At 36.9% G+C, this 18612-nt stretch overlaps 2 protein-coding genes across 2 annotated transcripts in view; one reads left to right on the top strand and one right to left on the bottom strand.

Annotated features, from left to right (window-relative positions):
* LOC137084668 (bifunctional polynucleotide phosphatase/kinase-like) overlaps positions 1-18612 on the top strand; it is a 125951-nt gene continuing 107339 nt past the window's right edge. The window contains exon 1 of the mRNA XM_067451035.1: positions 1-11. The gene's annotated coding sequence lies outside the window, so the exon portion shown is untranslated. The remainder of the gene's footprint in view (positions 12-18612) is intronic.
* Positions 1300-17507, bottom strand: si:ch211-11n16.2 (zinc finger FYVE domain-containing protein 1). The gene is made up of 11 exons (XM_067451033.1): positions 17304-17507; positions 13339-13843; positions 11629-11846; positions 10667-10773; positions 9943-10051; positions 8427-8524; positions 8225-8342; positions 7973-8143; positions 7646-7835; positions 5984-6082; positions 1300-3191 (listed from the first exon to the last, which is right to left on the bottom strand). Exons 1-11 carry the CDS (start codon positions 17418-17420, stop codon positions 2959-2961), a joined length of 1965 nt encoding a protein of 654 aa, XP_067307134.1. The 5' UTR covers positions 17421-17507; the 3' UTR covers positions 1300-2958.

Genomic DNA, 18612 nt, shown 5'->3' with positions numbered 1-18612 from the left:
GTACAACCTATTGTATATAAAAGAAAACATTTAATAAAAATGGGACCATGATGTTTATTCAGTATTATTTATATAATACTACATTTATATTTTTAATTAGCTTTCATTTTTGTATTTTCATTTTTAATTTTAGTTATGTTTTAGTAGTTGAGTAATGTGCTTGCTATTATAATTTTACATCAATATATTTATTTCAGTATTAGTAATAATACTTAAACTAAAATGTTGAATTTGTTTTAAAATAATTAATGTAATTAAATGTTTTATGTATATTGTTTTAAATCTAATTTATTTTTTTAATGATTTTTTTTCTTATTTTTATTTACTTAAAGTACTGAAAGATATTTATATTATTTCATAGTTTTAGTTTTACAATAATTTGCATAATATATTTTTTTTTAAATTGATTAACTTGGTGTAGGACTTGTAGCAATTAAATGATTACTGTAATATGGAATTAAATGATTAACAGAAGTGATGAAGTACCAAATGATGAAGTATATATATATATATATATATATATATATATATATATATATATATATATATATATATATATATATATATATATATATATAAATATGTTTATCAAATATTATCAAATATTAACATTTTTGAAGATACACTGATACACTACTATTCAAAAGTTTGGGGTAAGTAAGATTAAAAGGAGAATTTTTTTTTTTTATTAAATTATTCAGCAAGATTGCATCAAATTGATTAGAAGTGACAGGACATTTACAAAATGTTGCAAATGATTAAACTTTGAGATTTCATCTAAAATATTCAAAAATCTCAAATAATCCTGAAGATTTTAGAATTTTATCAGCCCTGCTCTCTACCAGTACCAGCAATTGAAAAGCCCGTATTATTGATCTCTAAAATGAATGACATGAGAGAATTGGCCCAGTTTTGTTAATACCTTGTTCCCAATAGCTACCTTTTCACACATTTGATACCTAACCCCTTCAGTAACCCTGCTTCCCACGATACACTCTATGTGATGTTCATAATGATACTCGGGCAAGTGCTGACACAATCAGCAAACCCATCAAGACAGTTTCCTGTAGATGTGATGAGGCAGGCTGAGTTTGCTAGACAGTAATGTTATAAATGGAGGAAATGTGAGTACAACCTCCATGATTTAAATCAGATTTTGAGTCCGTTTCATCTATTTAAGGTGCTTGAGCAGGAAATCTAGACCTCTACCTCCAGATGACCTCGCATTTGTGAGCTTACAGAGCTATAGCTTATTATTTTCCATAGATGTCTGTTATCTTGTGAATCAAGAGGCCAGGCTGTTTTTAAATAGCTTTATTGTTCCGAGTAGAAGCCTGGAAAACAGTATCGGCCAAATAAAATAAAAAACATTCGGGATTGTCAAATGCAGGTGGAGTTATATGAAATTAAAACCATTGCTTTGGTTAAACCCCTTCATAGAAGACTACAATGTGCTATTCCAGATAAAAATAAAGAGCAGAAAAAAAAGGAAAAAAAAAAACAGTTAAAAAAAATCCACATGGATTCTCTCAACTCAAATATGAATAAAGTGCCTTATATAAGCTATTTTATGAGCTGTACACATGTTAGGAAGTCAGAGTAATCCAGCTGTGCCACTCAACGTTCAGCATTCAGTTTAGTGTAAGTTTGCATTGAATGTCACACACAACCCATCCTGATATAAGTTACTACTGTTAATATGCAAGACAGTTGAGATCAGGCACCGCAAATACTGCTGAATAATTCCATTTTCATTATATATGTACAGTTTGTTTCTTATGTATTAGATATGGCTCTCAACTAAAGACATTTGATAGAAAAATTAGATAAAGTGCAGTTGTTATTTCAGAAAAATGAATAGTAAAGTACTATATTGATAAAAAATACAATGAATTATGAGCTCACAGGATTCATCACATGATAAACTGCATCGTCTTAACTGGAATGTAAATTCTAGGTTTAACTTGTCTACTGTTGCTCTTTTCCTGGGATAAAATAGGAAAAAAAACTCTCCTAATAAAAGGCTGCTATATCACATTCAAACGCTTCTTTATTAATGTGAAAAATCTACGCATCTCAAATGATAATTTACTATGCATTAGATGTTAATATTTACTGCTCTTGATCTCTGTTATCTTATCTTTGGGATAGAAATGTTGAGATGTTTAACAAATTATTTACAGAAATGCACTTTTAGAAGGCGTTTCATTTTCAGTGCCAGCACTATAGTCAATAGCTAGAATCTATCAAAAATCTATCCATTAAAATTCTTATTTTCACTTCCTTTTAATTTCTGCAACAAATAATGCATAGAAATTTTAGGGTTTATTCACCCCACAGTCAAAAAAAAACAAAAAACAAAATTTTTTGACCTTTTTTTTGCATTGTAAAATATATATTTAGCATTTTCATGACCATCAAACTCATTTCTTCTTTATATGAAAGAAATGTGCTTGATGGTCATGAAAATAATAAACATCTTATTACTGCAACTGCAATGCAATTTTTATATAAATCCAGTTCTCTATACTGAAAAACAGTAGTAAAAATAATCATGGACAAATATACATATGCACACAATTTAAAATATCTAATATGTATTTGGCCAGGATGATTTCCACTATTGTATTTCGGTATAGAGAACTGGATTTTTTGTATTACAGTAATGAGAATTTGTGAATAAAATATGATGAATTGTCATCTAATGAACCTCGATATTTTTACTAATTATTTTCAATATGCAACAATTTCTTAGTTTAAATTCTCTAAAATGAACCAAGCCTCATCACTCTCTAATTCCACAGCTAATGCTTTATAGAGCCTGAGTGGTTGTCTGTGCAGCTGCAGTGAGTTTCATATTTCCCCCATCCACGAAGGCTTGAAAACCGTCTACCACCTGGTTCTGAGCACCAAGAGATACCAGCTGTATTAGAGCGGCACTACTGAGGCACAGCAAGGTCACAGGGAATCCCTGCGGTCAGCGCAGTGGTCACACACTCGCACTGGGTGGTCCCAGCCACGAGAGGGAACCGGCCTGGTCTTACTGGAGCAGTTTCTGCACACTCCTTGCCCGCATGCCCTGCAGTGGTGCTTGGACATGCTGGGGATGAAGGGTTTAGCACAGCAGTGGCACTGGGTGATCTCGTGGTCCGGGATCCAATAGTCTGGTCTTGCAACTCCCTTTACGAAACCTGTAGTAAAAGGACAAGTTGTGCAAATAATTGTCATTTGTCACCTAGAGGGGTGCGATATTGCCAAAAAAATGACTTGATATACACTCACCTAGAGGATTATTAGGAACACCATACTAATACTGTGTTTGACCCCCTTTCACCTTCAGAACTTTAATTCTACCTGGCATTAATTCAACAAGGTGCTGAAAGCATTCTTTAGAAATGATGGCGCATTTTGATAGGACAGCATCTTGCAGTTGATGGAGATTTGTGGGATACACATCCAGGGCACAAAGCTCCCGTTCCACCACATCCCAAAGATGCTCTATTGGGTTGAGATCTGGTGACTGTGGGGGCCATTTTAGTACAGTCAACTCATTGTCATGTTCAAAAAAACCCAATTAGAAACGATTCGAGCTTTGTGACATGGTGCATTATCCTGCTGGAGGTAACCATCAGAGGATGGGTACATGGTGGTCATAAAGGGATGGACATGGTCAGAAACAATGCTCAGGTAGGCTGTGGCATTTAAACGATACCCAATTGGCACTAAGGGGCCTAAATTGTGTACCATCTGAATGTCTCAACAGAAATCGAGACTCATCAGACCAAGCCACATTTTTCCAGTCGTCAACTGTCCAATTTTGGTGAGCTTTTGCAATTTTTGTGCAATCCTCTTTTTCCTATTTGTAGTGGAGATGAGCGGTACTCGGTGGGGTCTTCTGCTGCTGTAGCCTATCCGCCTCAAGGTTGTGCGTGTTGTGGCTTCACAAATGCTTTGCTGCATATCTCAGTTGTAACGAGTGGTTATTTCAGTCAAAGTTGCTCTTCTATCAGCTTGAAACAGTCGGCTCATTCTCCTCTGACATCTAGCATCAACAAGACATTTTGACCCACAGGACTGCCACATACTGGATGTTTTTCCCTTTTCACACAATTCTTTGTAAACCCTAGGAATGGTTGTGCGTAAAAATCCCAGTAACTGAACAGATTGTGAAAAACTTTAACCGGCCCATCTGGCACCAACAACCATGCCACATTCAAAATTGCTTAAATCACCTTTCTTTCCCATTCTGACATTCAGTTTGGAGTTCAGGAGATTGTCTTGACCAGGACCACACCCCTAAATGCATTGAAGCAACTGCCATGTGATTGGTTGATGAGATAATTGCATTAATGAGAAATTGAACAGGTGTTCCTAATAATCCTTTAGGTGAGTATGTATATATATATATATATATATATATATATATATATATATATATATATATATATATATATATATATATATATATATATATATATATATATATATATAAAATTAAATCTTGATATTTTCCAGGATTTTATTGATAATAATTAGACGATATTTTGCTGAATGTGTTTATTGTGCTGGTAACTTGCCAGTTTTAGAACTGACGTAGACATCTGACTCCTAATTTTTTTTAAAATTCATATTCTGTGCGTGCAGTGGTCAGTTCGCAGCAGTGACAAATGTTTAAATAGATTTTTACCTTTATAAAATGCATTTTTTTTAATAATCTAATTAAATGTTTGCACCATCTTTTGTCAAATTCTTACATTTAATCCATAAAACATAAACATAAAACAGCCAATAGGTGGCAGCAAGTCACTGTTAATAAGTGAATCTATGGCTGATTCCCTACGTTAGTCCACTAATAAAATTCATATGATAGAGTGAATGAAAACGAGTAAGCGAATTGGACAGCCGTTGCACGTACAGTCACTCGTTATTGAGGTGCAATGTGGATAAAATGAGGGCACTCGATAACGTCCACTATGGTTTCAGACACCACTACAAATGGTTGTACTCTCAAATAATGCCCTATTTGAGGGTATTGGGGTTATTTCGGATTCAGCCATCGAGTTTTTAACTGATTCATTCAAAAAGCTGATTCATTTAGGAATTAAGCATTTTTACTGTCTTGAGTGAATCATTTAATCATTCATTCAAACGATTTGTTCACTCAGGAACAAAACACTGCTGTGTGTTGCTCATAGATTCAAAACAGACATGTGGCTTTTTTTGGAACTATTTTTTTGTGAAATAGAGTAAAAACAGGCAATATTGTGTCTAAAATGTAAGTCACTTATTATTAACTTGTTTGTTGAACTGTTGTATTAAATCACATTTGTAATCATGATGATATTTGGAGAAAAAAAACCCACTCTTCGTGTGATACTGATGAACTACATTCAATTTTATAAATATAAAAGACAAAGAAATATTTTTGCCCCCTTATCTTGAATATTGTGGGCATTCTAAATGCATTTTAAAAGTCTAAATCACGCAGTGAAAGCATACACTCTCTGCAAGCGCACTAGTCTAACCCATTGAGACTACATCACATAGTTGCAGTATCTCATTTAGAAGATTGCATCCTCGGGGGTCGCATTTGAAGACTGCATGCATTATAGAGGCGGTCTCTTTTAAGAAAGGTAACCGTTAGATTACAAAGTAAGAAAGAAATAACAGTATTTTACACCTCACGATGAAACAGTCAGTTTTATGATGGTTACTTTTCTTAAATAAGACATCCTTGATGACATATGCAGCCTTCAAATGCAACCTCCGGGGGATGTGTACGTGTGCACTCCACACTCTAGGTGTGTTTTTAGTAAAGTGAGAGACTCAATAATGTCCGATAGCACCTTGGTAAAACAACAATTGCAATATTAACATAGACAATATATATCATACCTCTATTGTCACCACATACACACACACAATGCAGAAGCATTTTCTCTTGTGTAAATTCAGACACATAATGTGTGCTGGTAACACTCACAGAGAGGGTAGTCCACTGCGGTGGAGACCATATCGAGAGTGGACTGAGCTACTTCCGTCACTCTGCGGGGAACTAGTGTCCGGGGTTCAGTACTGGCCACTGTAAGGGAGAGAATGTATTGTCTAAGCTCAGCAAAGCAGTCAACATCTCACACTGAGGCCATTAAAAACTGTTTTGGAAAACGCAATACTCAGTCAACTGAACTCAATAACCCTGGGAGAATATTCAATATTCTTTTGACGAGGCAAAATATTCTCTGCAGACTGCACAATGCAGACAAATAAGCACACAGAACCGGTCAAGGTCAGAAAATAAACAAAAACTCACACACAATAGCATAATTTTATACTAAATAAGAGTACCAATTCCCATATTTAAAATGGCTCATCATTCTGTGTGTAGAATAACACAAATATTTTGTTGGCCACTGACATTACTAAAGTCTTGGATAAATGGAAAATTAAACTACTGTTCAAAAGTTCAGGGTAAGATATCAATACTTTCATTCAGAAAGGTCACATTAAATTGATCAAAAGTTACAGTGAAGACATTTATAATGTTACAAAATATTTCTATTTCGAATAAATACTGTTCTTATGAACTTTCTATTCGAAGAATCCTGAAAAAAAAGTATCACGGTCTTCACAAAAATATTAAGCAGCACAACTGTTTTCAACATCATAATAATTTTTTTGTGAGCAGCAAATCAGCATATTAGAATGATTTCTGAAGGATCATGTGACACTGCATACTGGAGTAATGATGCTGAAAATGCAGCTTTGACATCACAGGAATAGATTACATTTTAAAATAGATTCAATTTGAAATAATATTTCACAATATTACCATCTTAAAATTGTGTGGCTATCACCAGACCAAGCTCAATATAAAATTGAACATTGGTCTGGGGAGTCTGCTCTGTATTTTCTACTGCACAAGAGGCGTGATCAAAAAGCATTATTTGAATTACTCTGTGTTTTTGATTAAAGGGGTGGTTGAATGCAAATTCACTTTTTAAACTTTAGTTAGTGTGTAATGTTGCTGCTTGATCATAAACAGTATCTGCAAAGTAACAGCGCTGAAAGTTCAATGCAAACTGAGATATTGTCTTTTAAAGTTATGGCAGTTTATTGCCTACAAAAACGGCCGGTTTGGACTACAATGAGCTTCTTCCTAGGTTGGTGACATCATAAACCCTTGCTAGTCTCCGCAGATGTGACTTCTGCCTGTAATGGTAAGGGGCGTGGCGTTTCCGGACAACCTGTGCTTGGCACTTCAGCCAATAAAAATACAGGAAACTACATTTGGCCATCTAACCAATCTAAGACCATTGCGTTTTTCGGGAGGGATGGGCTTCATAGAAGCAGGAAGCAAACGAGCCGTTCAAAAAACAAGGGAGACAGTAGTGTGGAATAAAGGTCAAATATAAGAAAAATATGGCGTTTAAAAAAAAAAGAAGTATTAAGACATGCTATACTGCGCCCCATAAACACAACCAAGCCTAGAAAAAAACACACGGAACCACCCCTTTAAATAATTGCAACCTTTGTGAGCATAAGAAGCTTGTTTAAACAAATTATATTTCAAAAAAATCTTTCTGACCTCAAACTTTAGTGTAAACATATTAAGTGCTGTGCTTTTAAAAGAGAACGAGGCCCTCACCCTGTCCAGTGTGCTGGGGCCCCCCCTGCCGGTAACAGGCATCACACACTCGTACAGGGGTGCCGCCCCAGCCTCTCTCAGGAACTGGTTTGCTGTGAGTGGAGCAGGCCTGACAGAAACCCTCCCCACATGCCCGACAATGGTGTTTCCTCTCCGCCTCCTCAAACGCTCTCTTACAACCATGACATTCCTGAACAGACAAACATGATGGTTATTTGTTTTAACATGATAAAACAATTGATGTGTTTGTTATTTTCTTTCACATGCTCTAAATGTATGTATTTTAATATTCTTCTTCATTAATTCCTACAGGGCATATCAACTTACAATGATTTCATTGTTGGGTTTCCAGTAGGGCGGAGCCACCTGGTCTGTGAGCCAGGCAGTGACAGCTTTGGTTGGGCCTGAGCTATATTCTGACACTGACTGGATTATGTAATTCATTCCATCCAAAACCCGCTGAGCTGCATTCTGATGATCTGTTTGGAAGGCATCGGTCTACAAGCGTAAAAACAACATTAACTGCTGTGAGCATCAATGGAGTCAGCACGTGATTGGGCACACGGAGAAAAGACTCACCCCTTGCCAGACATGCTTGACCTCTGGCCGCACCACCCCGCTCTCTGGATCCTGGTTGCCCATCCAGAACTGTCTACTCCGGTAGATGATGCCACAGCTGGCACACTCTAAAACATAGCTGTAGAACAAGACCAGGATTCAGAGCATGGACGAGGACCAGCTTCGGAGGTTAGCGTCAGTAGAAAAAGATCAACCGACTCACCCTGACCATGCATACTTGGCCAGACCAAGCCATTGGTTGTCAGTAGACGCAGATGTTTTGGGTACGACAATCACTTCCCTTCCGCTCTCATAGCACTTCTGTAACAGAAATGGTTTATCATAGTTCTCTCATCATCTTTTTGTTTCAAAATGAGAAATCTAATCCATATTGGACAGCTTTTTTTCCCTGAAGCCTCAATTAAATAAGTGGTGAATCCCCTTAAATCTAGGAACTAGTCTTAACTCTCAAGGGTCTGCGGAGGCGCCGACACAATCGCTTGCATTTTTTCCTGGTAATGGCAAAGAGATAGCCTGAATGCCAGCCGAACTTATCCCCGCCCACAAATTTTTTAGGTCGGGCAGTTCGGTCTGGCCTTGCTCCATAGAGGAGTAATTATCCCCGAACAGAAACTGTTCGGACCAATTATATCATCAGGGTGGGCTTTAGACGACGACGGACAGATGATCAACAGTAACGTAATCATGCACGTCATCAAAGCGGCTTGGATTATATTTTTTCGAATCCTAAACGGAGAGCTTGTTTGTATATGCATTCACCATCACAATTTCTCTCAAAAATGATGATCATGTTGGGTAAGTACTCTGCGTATCATTAAATTATTCAATTTTTTTACAACACCGGCTAAGATCGTGTCTTACAGCCTGATTTCAGCACGTGTGCAAACAGGGTTGCCAAGTTTTTACAACAAAACCCGCCAACTACTAGCCCTAAACAATAGCTTCTCGAGGGGTTCTCCGGGGAAAAAATGGCATTTGGGGGGTAAAATGTGTTATTTTGGCAAGGTTGCTTGCTAAAATTCGCACTCATGGGTCTATATATCACATAATAGTCGCTTCAACCCGCGGAGATAGAAAACAACCCGCGGGGAAAACGTGGACTTGGCAACACAGAGCAGTTGAACTATGTTGACATTTGACAATGCGTCCCTTCGCTGCTCTGATTGGTTGTAGGTATATCCAATTGATGTCTTTCCTGGTTCTGTTGAAACACGCCCCATAATCACAGCCCAAGTTTCAGACTCATATTCTGACTAGAATTGAGTATGACCACGTCAGGCTAGCGAAAAGAATGATGCTCACGACAAATTTGTCACACAGTCACGCAGATTTAAATTTAATTTAAATTTAATTGAGCGTAATATAATAATAGATTTTAGATTTTAATAATAGAAAACACACTTTTCATTCCAAAGAATGTCAGTTATTTACATGAAAAAAAAACTGTACGTTTGCATTAACAAAGTGTTAACACAGCATAGATGTGTGGTGCAAAAAAACAGAAAAATAAAGCAGTGCAAATGGAGAAAAAAGTAATATTAATAAATAAAATATCAACTGTACAACAAATTAACAAAACAAATAAATTATTTAAAAAAATACATCCCAACAAAAAAATAAAAATTAAAAACAAAATTAAAAACTGAATACAATAATATGAAACAAAACACAATTAAAAAACAACAACAACAAAACAGTGACCTTAACCTTTAGGTTACCTTACAGATGAGAACTTTATTGTTGTATTGGTGGGCATACTGACACAATCCATCAGCCATGTGTGGGACCGCGTCTTTCTGGTGGTTCATGCCATTTTTACATCGAACGCTAAAGCCGTGGGAAGAGGTTAGAAATGATTTGCTAGCTCTTAAGTGCTCTTAAACACACACACAAAACCTAATTACATTCAAGTGCACTGACAATTTTTTGTGTTTTCTGTGTGAATCATTTCCAGACATTCGCTTTGCATGCTGAACAGAGATCCTAGTTCTTTCTAATTGTGAATCATCAAATTACGAAGTGTCTCTGTGTTGAGGCATTCAAATTAGAGTCTGGTGTGTGACAGTGCAGAAATTTACTAGATTTCCTATGTATTGAACACATAGCATCTTTGTGGTGCATTAAAGGAATACAAAATTCTGTCACTTACTCACCCTCAAGTTGTTCCAAACCTGTATGAATTTCATTCTTCTGCTGAACACAAAAGATGATATTTTGAAGAATTTTTATAACCAAAGTAACCATAGTATTTTTTAGTATTAGCATTGTTTGCTGACCAACATTCTTCAAAATATCTTCTTTTATAAAATTGAAGGTGAGTAAATAACAGAATTTTAATTTTGGGTGATCATCATCATCATCATCATTAAACAGCCGGAAAAAAATAAATAAAAATCTTTCATTCAATCTATCACTCAGAGCATTAAGCCTGTGTGGACTTACTTGCAGCTGAGACAGACTGATGGGCAAGTGAAATATTCATCAGGAAAGAAGGAGCATATGCTGATTTTGTCATCTGAGATCTCACCACAGAATCTGTCGCTCAAGGCCTGAGAGAGAGCAGACAAGCTCAGTGGACAAAGGTGAACACATACAGTACATGCATACAATGACCCCAAAAAGTACTTTAGGACACTTACGCCACACTTAATGCAAGTACACTACCATTCAAAAGATTGGGGTCGGCAAGATGTTTTTGAAAGAAGTCTCTTATTCTCCCCAAAGTTGCATTTATTTGATAAAAAATACAGTGATATTGTAAATATTATTTCAATTTAAAACTATTTTCCATCGTAGCTAGTGCTGTCAAACCTATTTATCGCATCCAAAAAATAAAAGTTTGTGTTTAAATACACTCATTCATGCATATATTTAAGAAATCTTTGCATGTGTATATATTAATATTTCATATATAAATATTTTTTTTCTTAAATATATACATGTGTGTGTACTTATATATACACAGGATAATTATGCACAGCATGATACATTATGTAAAACACAATATGTAAACATGAACTTTTATTTTGGGTGCGATTAATCGGTTTAAAAAGCAACAAATTGTCATTCTTATTTTATGCTCATAAATTATAAATGTCTTTACTGTCACATTTGATCAATTTAACACATCATTGCTGAATAAACATTAATTTCTTTTAAAAAGTTAAAAGAAATTTACTGACCCCAAACTTTTGAACATGAGATAATGTATATTTAAAGGGACTGTGAAACAGACCAATTTTATAGTGCATTTTTGGAACTTGTCCCTTGGCCACCGTTCACTTTCATTGTATGGAAAAGAAAATCATAAACATTTTGCTAAAGTTCTCCTTTTGTGTTCCATGGAAGAAATACAGTCGTAGAGTTGACATGACATGAGTGTGAATAAACAATGATGACGCTACCTGCAATGCACTGAACACAATAGCGGGCTGGCGCGGGGCCCGCTGGGATGTGTTGTTCACTTGGTGATTGACTATCTGCAGTAACTGTGAGTAGTCTGTGGGGGGAGTGATGGTTTGGGTGCCCACATACTGAACAGAGCTGAAGGCGTCCGTGCTCTGGCCCAAGTCATGGAAGCGTTTTTGCAGCAGTGTGTCTGCTTGCCCCAGGACAGAGGCATCTGGATAAGAAAACAAACCCATTTTTTCCAGCCTTACACATTTCATCGGATGACAATAATTAAATAATTACAAAATAAAAAAATGAAAAGTTCTTTCAGGCATTTACAGCTTTTTAAAATGCATTTTATACAATATTTTTCATTAACCATACATGTTAAAAACATGGGGTTTACCGAAGAGCACAACTGTAATTGAGCAGTATTGTGATCTTTGTAACAGTCCACACCTGAGCCCCCCTGCCTTGGGATTTACCTGCCGTCTGTAGTTTTTATCTGTAGCAGTACACTAGTAGTTTAACCATAAAGTCACTTAAAGGGATAGTTCACTTTAAAATGAAAATTCTGTCATCCTTTACTCACCCTCAAGTTGTTTCAAACCTGTATGAATTTCTTTCTTCAGCTGAACACAAGGGAAGATATTTTGAAGAATGTCAGTAACCAAAGAGTAAACTGGACCCATTAACTTCTATAGTATTTTTTTTCCCCTACTATGGAGGTCAATGGCTCCAGTTAACTGTTTGGTTACTGACATTCTTCAAAATATCTTCACTTGTGTTCAGCTGAAGAAAGAAATTCATTACACCTAAAGTTGCAATATTATATTATATTTAATGTCTCTGCAGGTTTCATTTGAAAAAATAAAATAAATGTTTATACCATATTAAAGAAAAGTTTAAATGTATGACTAAATTTAAAAATGTCATGTGGTCTAACAAAAAGTAAAAACATTTTCCTTACAATTTGAATACATATGCTCATACTATTTGTTCAAGTTTTAAAATATACTTTAAGTATATAAATTGATTCACGTTTACTTTTAACTTGACACGATAATGAAAGCCTACAGTGTTATTCCCCTTTATGTTGATTTCACCACATGACTTCAATTTAAAGTAAAAAAAAAAAAAAAAACTAAACAGTGACATATTTTTTTCTTAAGGAATAAAAATAAAATAACGTTACTCTTTTAATTAGGCTTTTTTCATCATTATGATATCAGGAATTAATTTAAATTAACTAATTAAACACATTCTCAATGTGCATTTAAGTCTTTGTATGCAGTGCATTTTTAGAGTAATTTTGATTAAAATAAGAGATAAAATTTGCGACTTTGTTATTGGCCTAGATTATTACTGACTAAAATCTCTCTAAAGACTTATTTGACTACAGAGACAAAAAATGTTTAAATTCTCATCACTAAGCAGAGAGAAATAAAAGTGGGAACGATGAAACAATTCGGTTTGACTGACAACTTGTGTTATTCCAGTGGGACTCTCCACCAGCCTTAAATTCAGGACTTTTTCAAAGACCCCCCTGGCTATGTGTTTAGGCCCCATGAGGGTGTGCAGACCCAAGTTGAAGCAACAATCCCTTTGCCCCAGGCTAGTCGTACAACAGCCTTTGGCAATAACATGTATCAGAAAAATGCTGTATTCATATTGATAAACACTACAGGCCTTGAAAACGTGTGAGTCTGCTTGTTCTGACTTACCCTGGCCTAGCAGCTGAGTGCGAGAAGTCTCCTGGAAAACTATAACGGCAGGTCCCAGGCTGGATAGAGGCACGTCTAGCCCGCAGCGGCTAGACAGAGCGCGGAGCTCAGGTGTAAAGTGCTTCAGGTAAGCGGCCGACGCGCTGCCGAGGAACTGAAACATGTCGTTATGCAACCTCTCGGCCCGTGTGCGGTAAACGACCACGTCTGATACAGCCAGAACCTTCAGCAGCAGACGCATCCGGCGGTTCTGCTGACTGGCGGCGCCAAGCAGGCCCTCTGTATCCAGCACGATCAAGCTCAGGCGCGGATCGTAAGCCGCCCATACACCCACCGTGCATGAGGATGGAGAAGGAGACGTGGCAAATACTTCCTCGCCATCAAAAAGCACATGATTGAGAGTGTGGGACTTGCCGTCGCCCGTGTTGCCAAAGATGGAAAGCACTTTGACTCCTTGAGCAGCACTGCAGTCCAACTTCTGCAAGAAATTACCTTCGTTCTTTACCTGGGAGAGAGAAATAATATGAGACATCAAGTTTAGAGCATCCATCTATCCTTTTCACTGATTACTTAATTAGTACACCAGTTCAACTACTCGTTACAGCAAATATCGGATTAGCTAATCACATGGCATTAACTTAATGCATTAAAGGCTTAGTTCACCCAAAAATGAAAATTCTCTTATTAATGACTTACCCTAATGTCTTTCAATCCCTGTAAGACCTCCGTTCATCTGTGGAACACAAATGAAGATATTTTTGCTGAAATTCGATGGCTCAGAAAGGCCTTCATTGACACCAATGTCATTTCCTCTCTCAATACCCATAAAAGGCACTAAAGACATCATTACAAAGCCCATCTCACTACAGTGGCTCTAAAAATAATTTTATGAAGTGACGAGAATAGTTTTTGTGCTCAAAAAAACAACAACTAAATAACGACTTATAGTTATGGTCCGATTTCAAAACAAAGATTCGAAAGGTTATGAATCAGCGCGAGTGTCACGTGATTTCAGCAGTTTGACACACGATCCATAACCGGTCGAAACTTTGTTTTGAAATCGGTCATCTCTTTATATGTTATTTCGTTTTTTTTGCACACAAAAACTATTCTTGTCACTTCATAAAATGATTGTAGAGCCACTGTAGTGAGATGGGCTTTGTAATGACGTCTTTAGTGCCTTTTATGGGTATTGAGAGAGGAAATGACATTGGTGTCAATCAAGGCCTTTCTGAGCCATCGGATATCAACAAAAAAAATCTTCATTTGTTTTCCGAAGATGAACAGAGGTCTTACGGGTATCTAACGACATTTGTATTTAATGACAGAATTTTCATTTTTGGGTGAACTAAGCCTTTAAGGCATATAGACATGGTCAAGAACATCTGCTGAAGTTCAAACTGAGTATCAGAATAGTGCGGAAAGTTGATTTAAGTGACTTTGAACATGCCGTGGTTGTTGGTGCCAAACAGGCTGGTCTAAGTATTTTAGAAACTGCTGATCTGCTGGGATTTACATGCACAGCCATCTCTAGAGTTTACTACGAAAAAAAAGAAAATATTGAGGGGGGTAAAAATGCCTTGTTGATGCCAGAGGTCAAAGGAGAATGGCCGGACTGGTTTAAGCTGATTGAAAGGCAACAGTAAGTCAAATAAATACTTGTTGCAACTGGGCTCTGCAGAAGAGCATCTTCTGTAACACACAACACGTCAGACCTTGATGCAGATGGGCTACAGCAGCAGAAGACCACACTGAGAGCCACTCTTCTCGTGATATTCAAATTGGAGAGTCAGAATTTGAATAAACACCATGAAAACATGAATCAACCCTGCCTTGTAGCAAGGGTTCAGGCTGGTGGTGGTGGTGGAATGGCATAGGGGATATTTTCTTGGCACACTCAAATGGCCTCCACAGTCACCAGATCTCAATCCAGTAGAGCACTTTGGGATGTGATACACGTATCTCAATGGGATACAAGTGGCGAAAGTGATGTCTCGCGTGTATCGTACGCCATATCGTGCAATTTGAGTGGAAGTGATGGCGTGTTTGCAGCTTTGGGACATAGTGTTGTATTTGAGGTAAAAAATTATACTATTTGGTTTCTCACACAAATCAATTGTTTCATGTCTTAAGACATCAATGAGCCACTGAGCCAATGAGTGTCGTCATGAGCCACACGGTTTAATTTTTAAAGTGTTTTTTTTTACTCATAGAATTACACCCCATTGACATGCATTATACGACTGGCACGGTGCAATGGTTGGATTTACATATCTTCTTTTGTGTTCTAATGAAGAAACAAAGGCACCTACATCTTGGATGCCCTGGGAGTAAGCAGATAAGCATCCAATTTTCATTTTTGTGTGAACTATCCATTTAAGCCAAAGACAAACTAAAAGTTCATATAATGTATATGCATTGTACAGAGAGAGCGTGTCCGCTGTGATAGAAGAGAAATTAGCGCTCATTTGAACAAAACCGTGATAATATCGATAAATGTGATATTTTGGTCACTATGATCGTGATATTACATTTTCATACCGTTTCATCTCTAATGTGCAGCTAACAAATCTGCAGCCACTGCGTGGTGCTATTAGGCTAGAAATCTAGACGCACCCTAGCGGCAGCAAATTTAATCTGCCCGCAAATGTTGTCTAGGAACTCTCAATACCCTTCTGAGCTGTATTCCTCTCAATCTGGACGGGCCAATCACATCGTGTATAGAGTCGGCGGGCGGGGCCATAATGACGACGGCCAAGTTGCGTTTGCGTGCTTCTAGTAAACACAGAAACTGGTGAATGGCGGCGCTCATTCGAATCAGCTTTGACTGCGATTCTGGAAAACTTGGAGTTAAGCTTTTCTCTGAGAAAAGAACAAAGAACGGCACTGAAGTCATTCTTAAAAAGGGAAGATGTGTTCGGAGTTTAGCCGACCGGATACGGCGAATGTTTAACGTTAATCTATCAACAAGCTCTGCTTCAGCTTCGTTGCTCTGGTTGGTGTAGCGCTATCCTATCGCGTGCAGAGGGAGTTTGAAAGACAACCGTTTATCCCGCCCCTCGGATTGAGCCCTGTCAATGGTGAGTTTCCAGACCAAACATCTTGATGTGGGTCTGGCTTGTCAGGCTATGGTGCTATAAAAATCTCAGAGGAATGCTTCCAGCACCATGTTGAATCTATGCTATGAAGAATTAAGGCAGTTCTGAAGGCAAAAGAGGTTTCAACCAGGCACTGGCAAGGTGTGCCTAATAAAGTTGCTGTATATTTGTCTGTTTATATATCCATCTATCTTAAAAAAAGAACAGTTCATAACTGACGAATGAGTCATCTTGCCTTTTTTGTTGGGTTTGAAACAACAAAAGAGTACAGAAACAATTGTTTCATTTTGGGTCGGTCTATATATGTGTGTGTGTGTGTCACTGTCAACTCTTAAGGGGTAGTCAATATATAACTGTGTGAATTACATGGTATTAACAATGCATATCAAGAATAAATGGTATCAGTAGGATACGTGTGCAAAAAAAACATGGAGATACACAATGTTGATTTCATAAATCAATGTAACGCTACCGTTTAAAACCAAATCATAACCGCAGTTCTCAGCACTGAGATCATTTAATGTTTGTAAATCACATTGTTGACAAATATATCTGCTGTAACGTTACCTCATGGCCCTACATTAATATGAAAGTACGTGACAAGACACCAGAACTACACAAACCCCTGATATAATCGATGAGTAAAGATTACATGTCAGTGAGTGTTGACAAAAAACATCTCTTTCTTGTGATTAAGCAATACTGACAGTTGTCTTTGACGGTTAGTTTATCCGTGTATTATTTATATTACACGTATTATAATGCGTTACTGAATTGACAAACACCTGTCAAAGTGTATAACAAGACACTACATGTGCTTTTTACCTAATAGCTTGATGGCTAACACAGAAGCTAACAAAAACAAACCTGCAATCTTTCGTTTTCGTCCACTAGGAGAAAGCTCCGTCCATTTTCCTTCTGCTCGTCCATTTTAACAGGCCCGAGACTAATCTCATCCATTTCTTTCAGTAGCATTTCAGACATCGTGAAAGATTTAAAACCATCCCAACTCCCTGGAAAGCTAGTAGTTGGACTTCAACTGTCCCAGGACTACTTGGTTATGTAGCTGAACTCTAGAGGGCGCTGTTGCTGTTCTATCAAGCGCCTTCGTTATTATATATTACTGAGCATTTTCTGACACCCTCTAGTGGCTATTATGATGAACTGTCTTTGTGCAGAAAACAGAAGTTTATACTGTAGTAATAACCTGTTCAACAAAAACAAGTCTTCATAAAATAAACTCTCACATAAACTCCTTATTCCATAATTTTGGAAATTAGGAAAATGTATTGTACAATGTTAGTGGTGCAAACAGAATATTTGGACAGGTGTTAAATTTTAGTTTAAGAATTTATTTCTATGATGAAATGAAGATTAACTTAACTCTAAAAAACCCTTTAAAATGTACAAAATTTGTATTCTGCAGAAATCCCTTATGAATCAACATGACATTTTTTTGTTTCGACAGTCTTTCCATAGAGCTTGCAAAGGTTCATTAAATATTTGTTAGCAGGGATCTATAAATATCACATGTCACAGAATGCCTTCAAAGTGGCGCCATTGCAGTTAACTGGACTGAAGAGCCCTTTAGTCACTTCCATTTCCTTTAGAGGTCAGGCCGGCCTCGTCACAATATTTGAAAATGTGTATTTCATAAGTAGAACAAAAACATATAGGCTAAGATAATTACTCCTAAATAAGGTATCTGTAGTTTTTGGTTACACCATCAGTCCCCATGTAAAAATGCTTTAAAAGAAAAAAACAATGTCTTATTATAAAATAGCCTACAGAAAAGTTTATTTTGAGGGTTAGATTTAGGAGATGATTTTTTTTTTTTAGCTCAGTAGGCTATAGGTAGCTACACCGTGGAAGACTGGAGTGATAGAAAAACAAATGTGTGTGTATTCAAATATACATAGGCTACATGAGATATGTATATTAAATAAAGCTAGGCTATTTAATAAAAATATATGATATTGATCAGTGCCTATTTGCTTTGAATATCTCTCACATATCGCGAACGATTTCTTTCTGCTGTTCTCTCTGCCATCGCTCTCTAAAAATGTTTCCATTTCTCTACGAACCAACATGAGAGCAAAATACTGACAGACAGTCCAGCAATCCAACCTTGAATTTACAGTAGATGTTTTGGCTTACCCGTACAAAATCAAGGCGG

The sequence above is a fragment of the Pseudorasbora parva genome, chromosome 8, assembly GCF_024679245.1.
Source record: "Pseudorasbora parva isolate DD20220531a chromosome 8, ASM2467924v1, whole genome shotgun sequence".
In the NCBI taxonomy this organism is placed as follows: domain Eukaryota; kingdom Metazoa; phylum Chordata; class Actinopteri; order Cypriniformes; family Gobionidae; genus Pseudorasbora; species Pseudorasbora parva.
Note: the sequence above shows the minus strand (reverse complement) of the source record. Positions and strands in the feature narration are given on the sequence as shown.

Excerpts from the sequence above, each read along its gene's own strand:
- si:ch211-11n16.2 (XM_067451033.1), bottom strand. The coding sequence starts at position 17,420 with ATGTCTGAAATGCTACTGAAAGAAATGGATGAGATTAGTCTCGGGCCT. Across the intron at positions 11,847-13,338 it reads CACTCAGCTGCTAGGCCAGG|ATGCCTCTGTCCTGGGGCAA; the intron begins GTAAGTCAGAAC and ends TTTCTTATCCAG. Across the intron at positions 3,192-5,983 it reads CGCAGTGGACTACCCTCTCT|GTTTCGTAAAGGGAGTTGCA; the intron begins GTGAGTGTTACC and ends CTTTTACTACAG.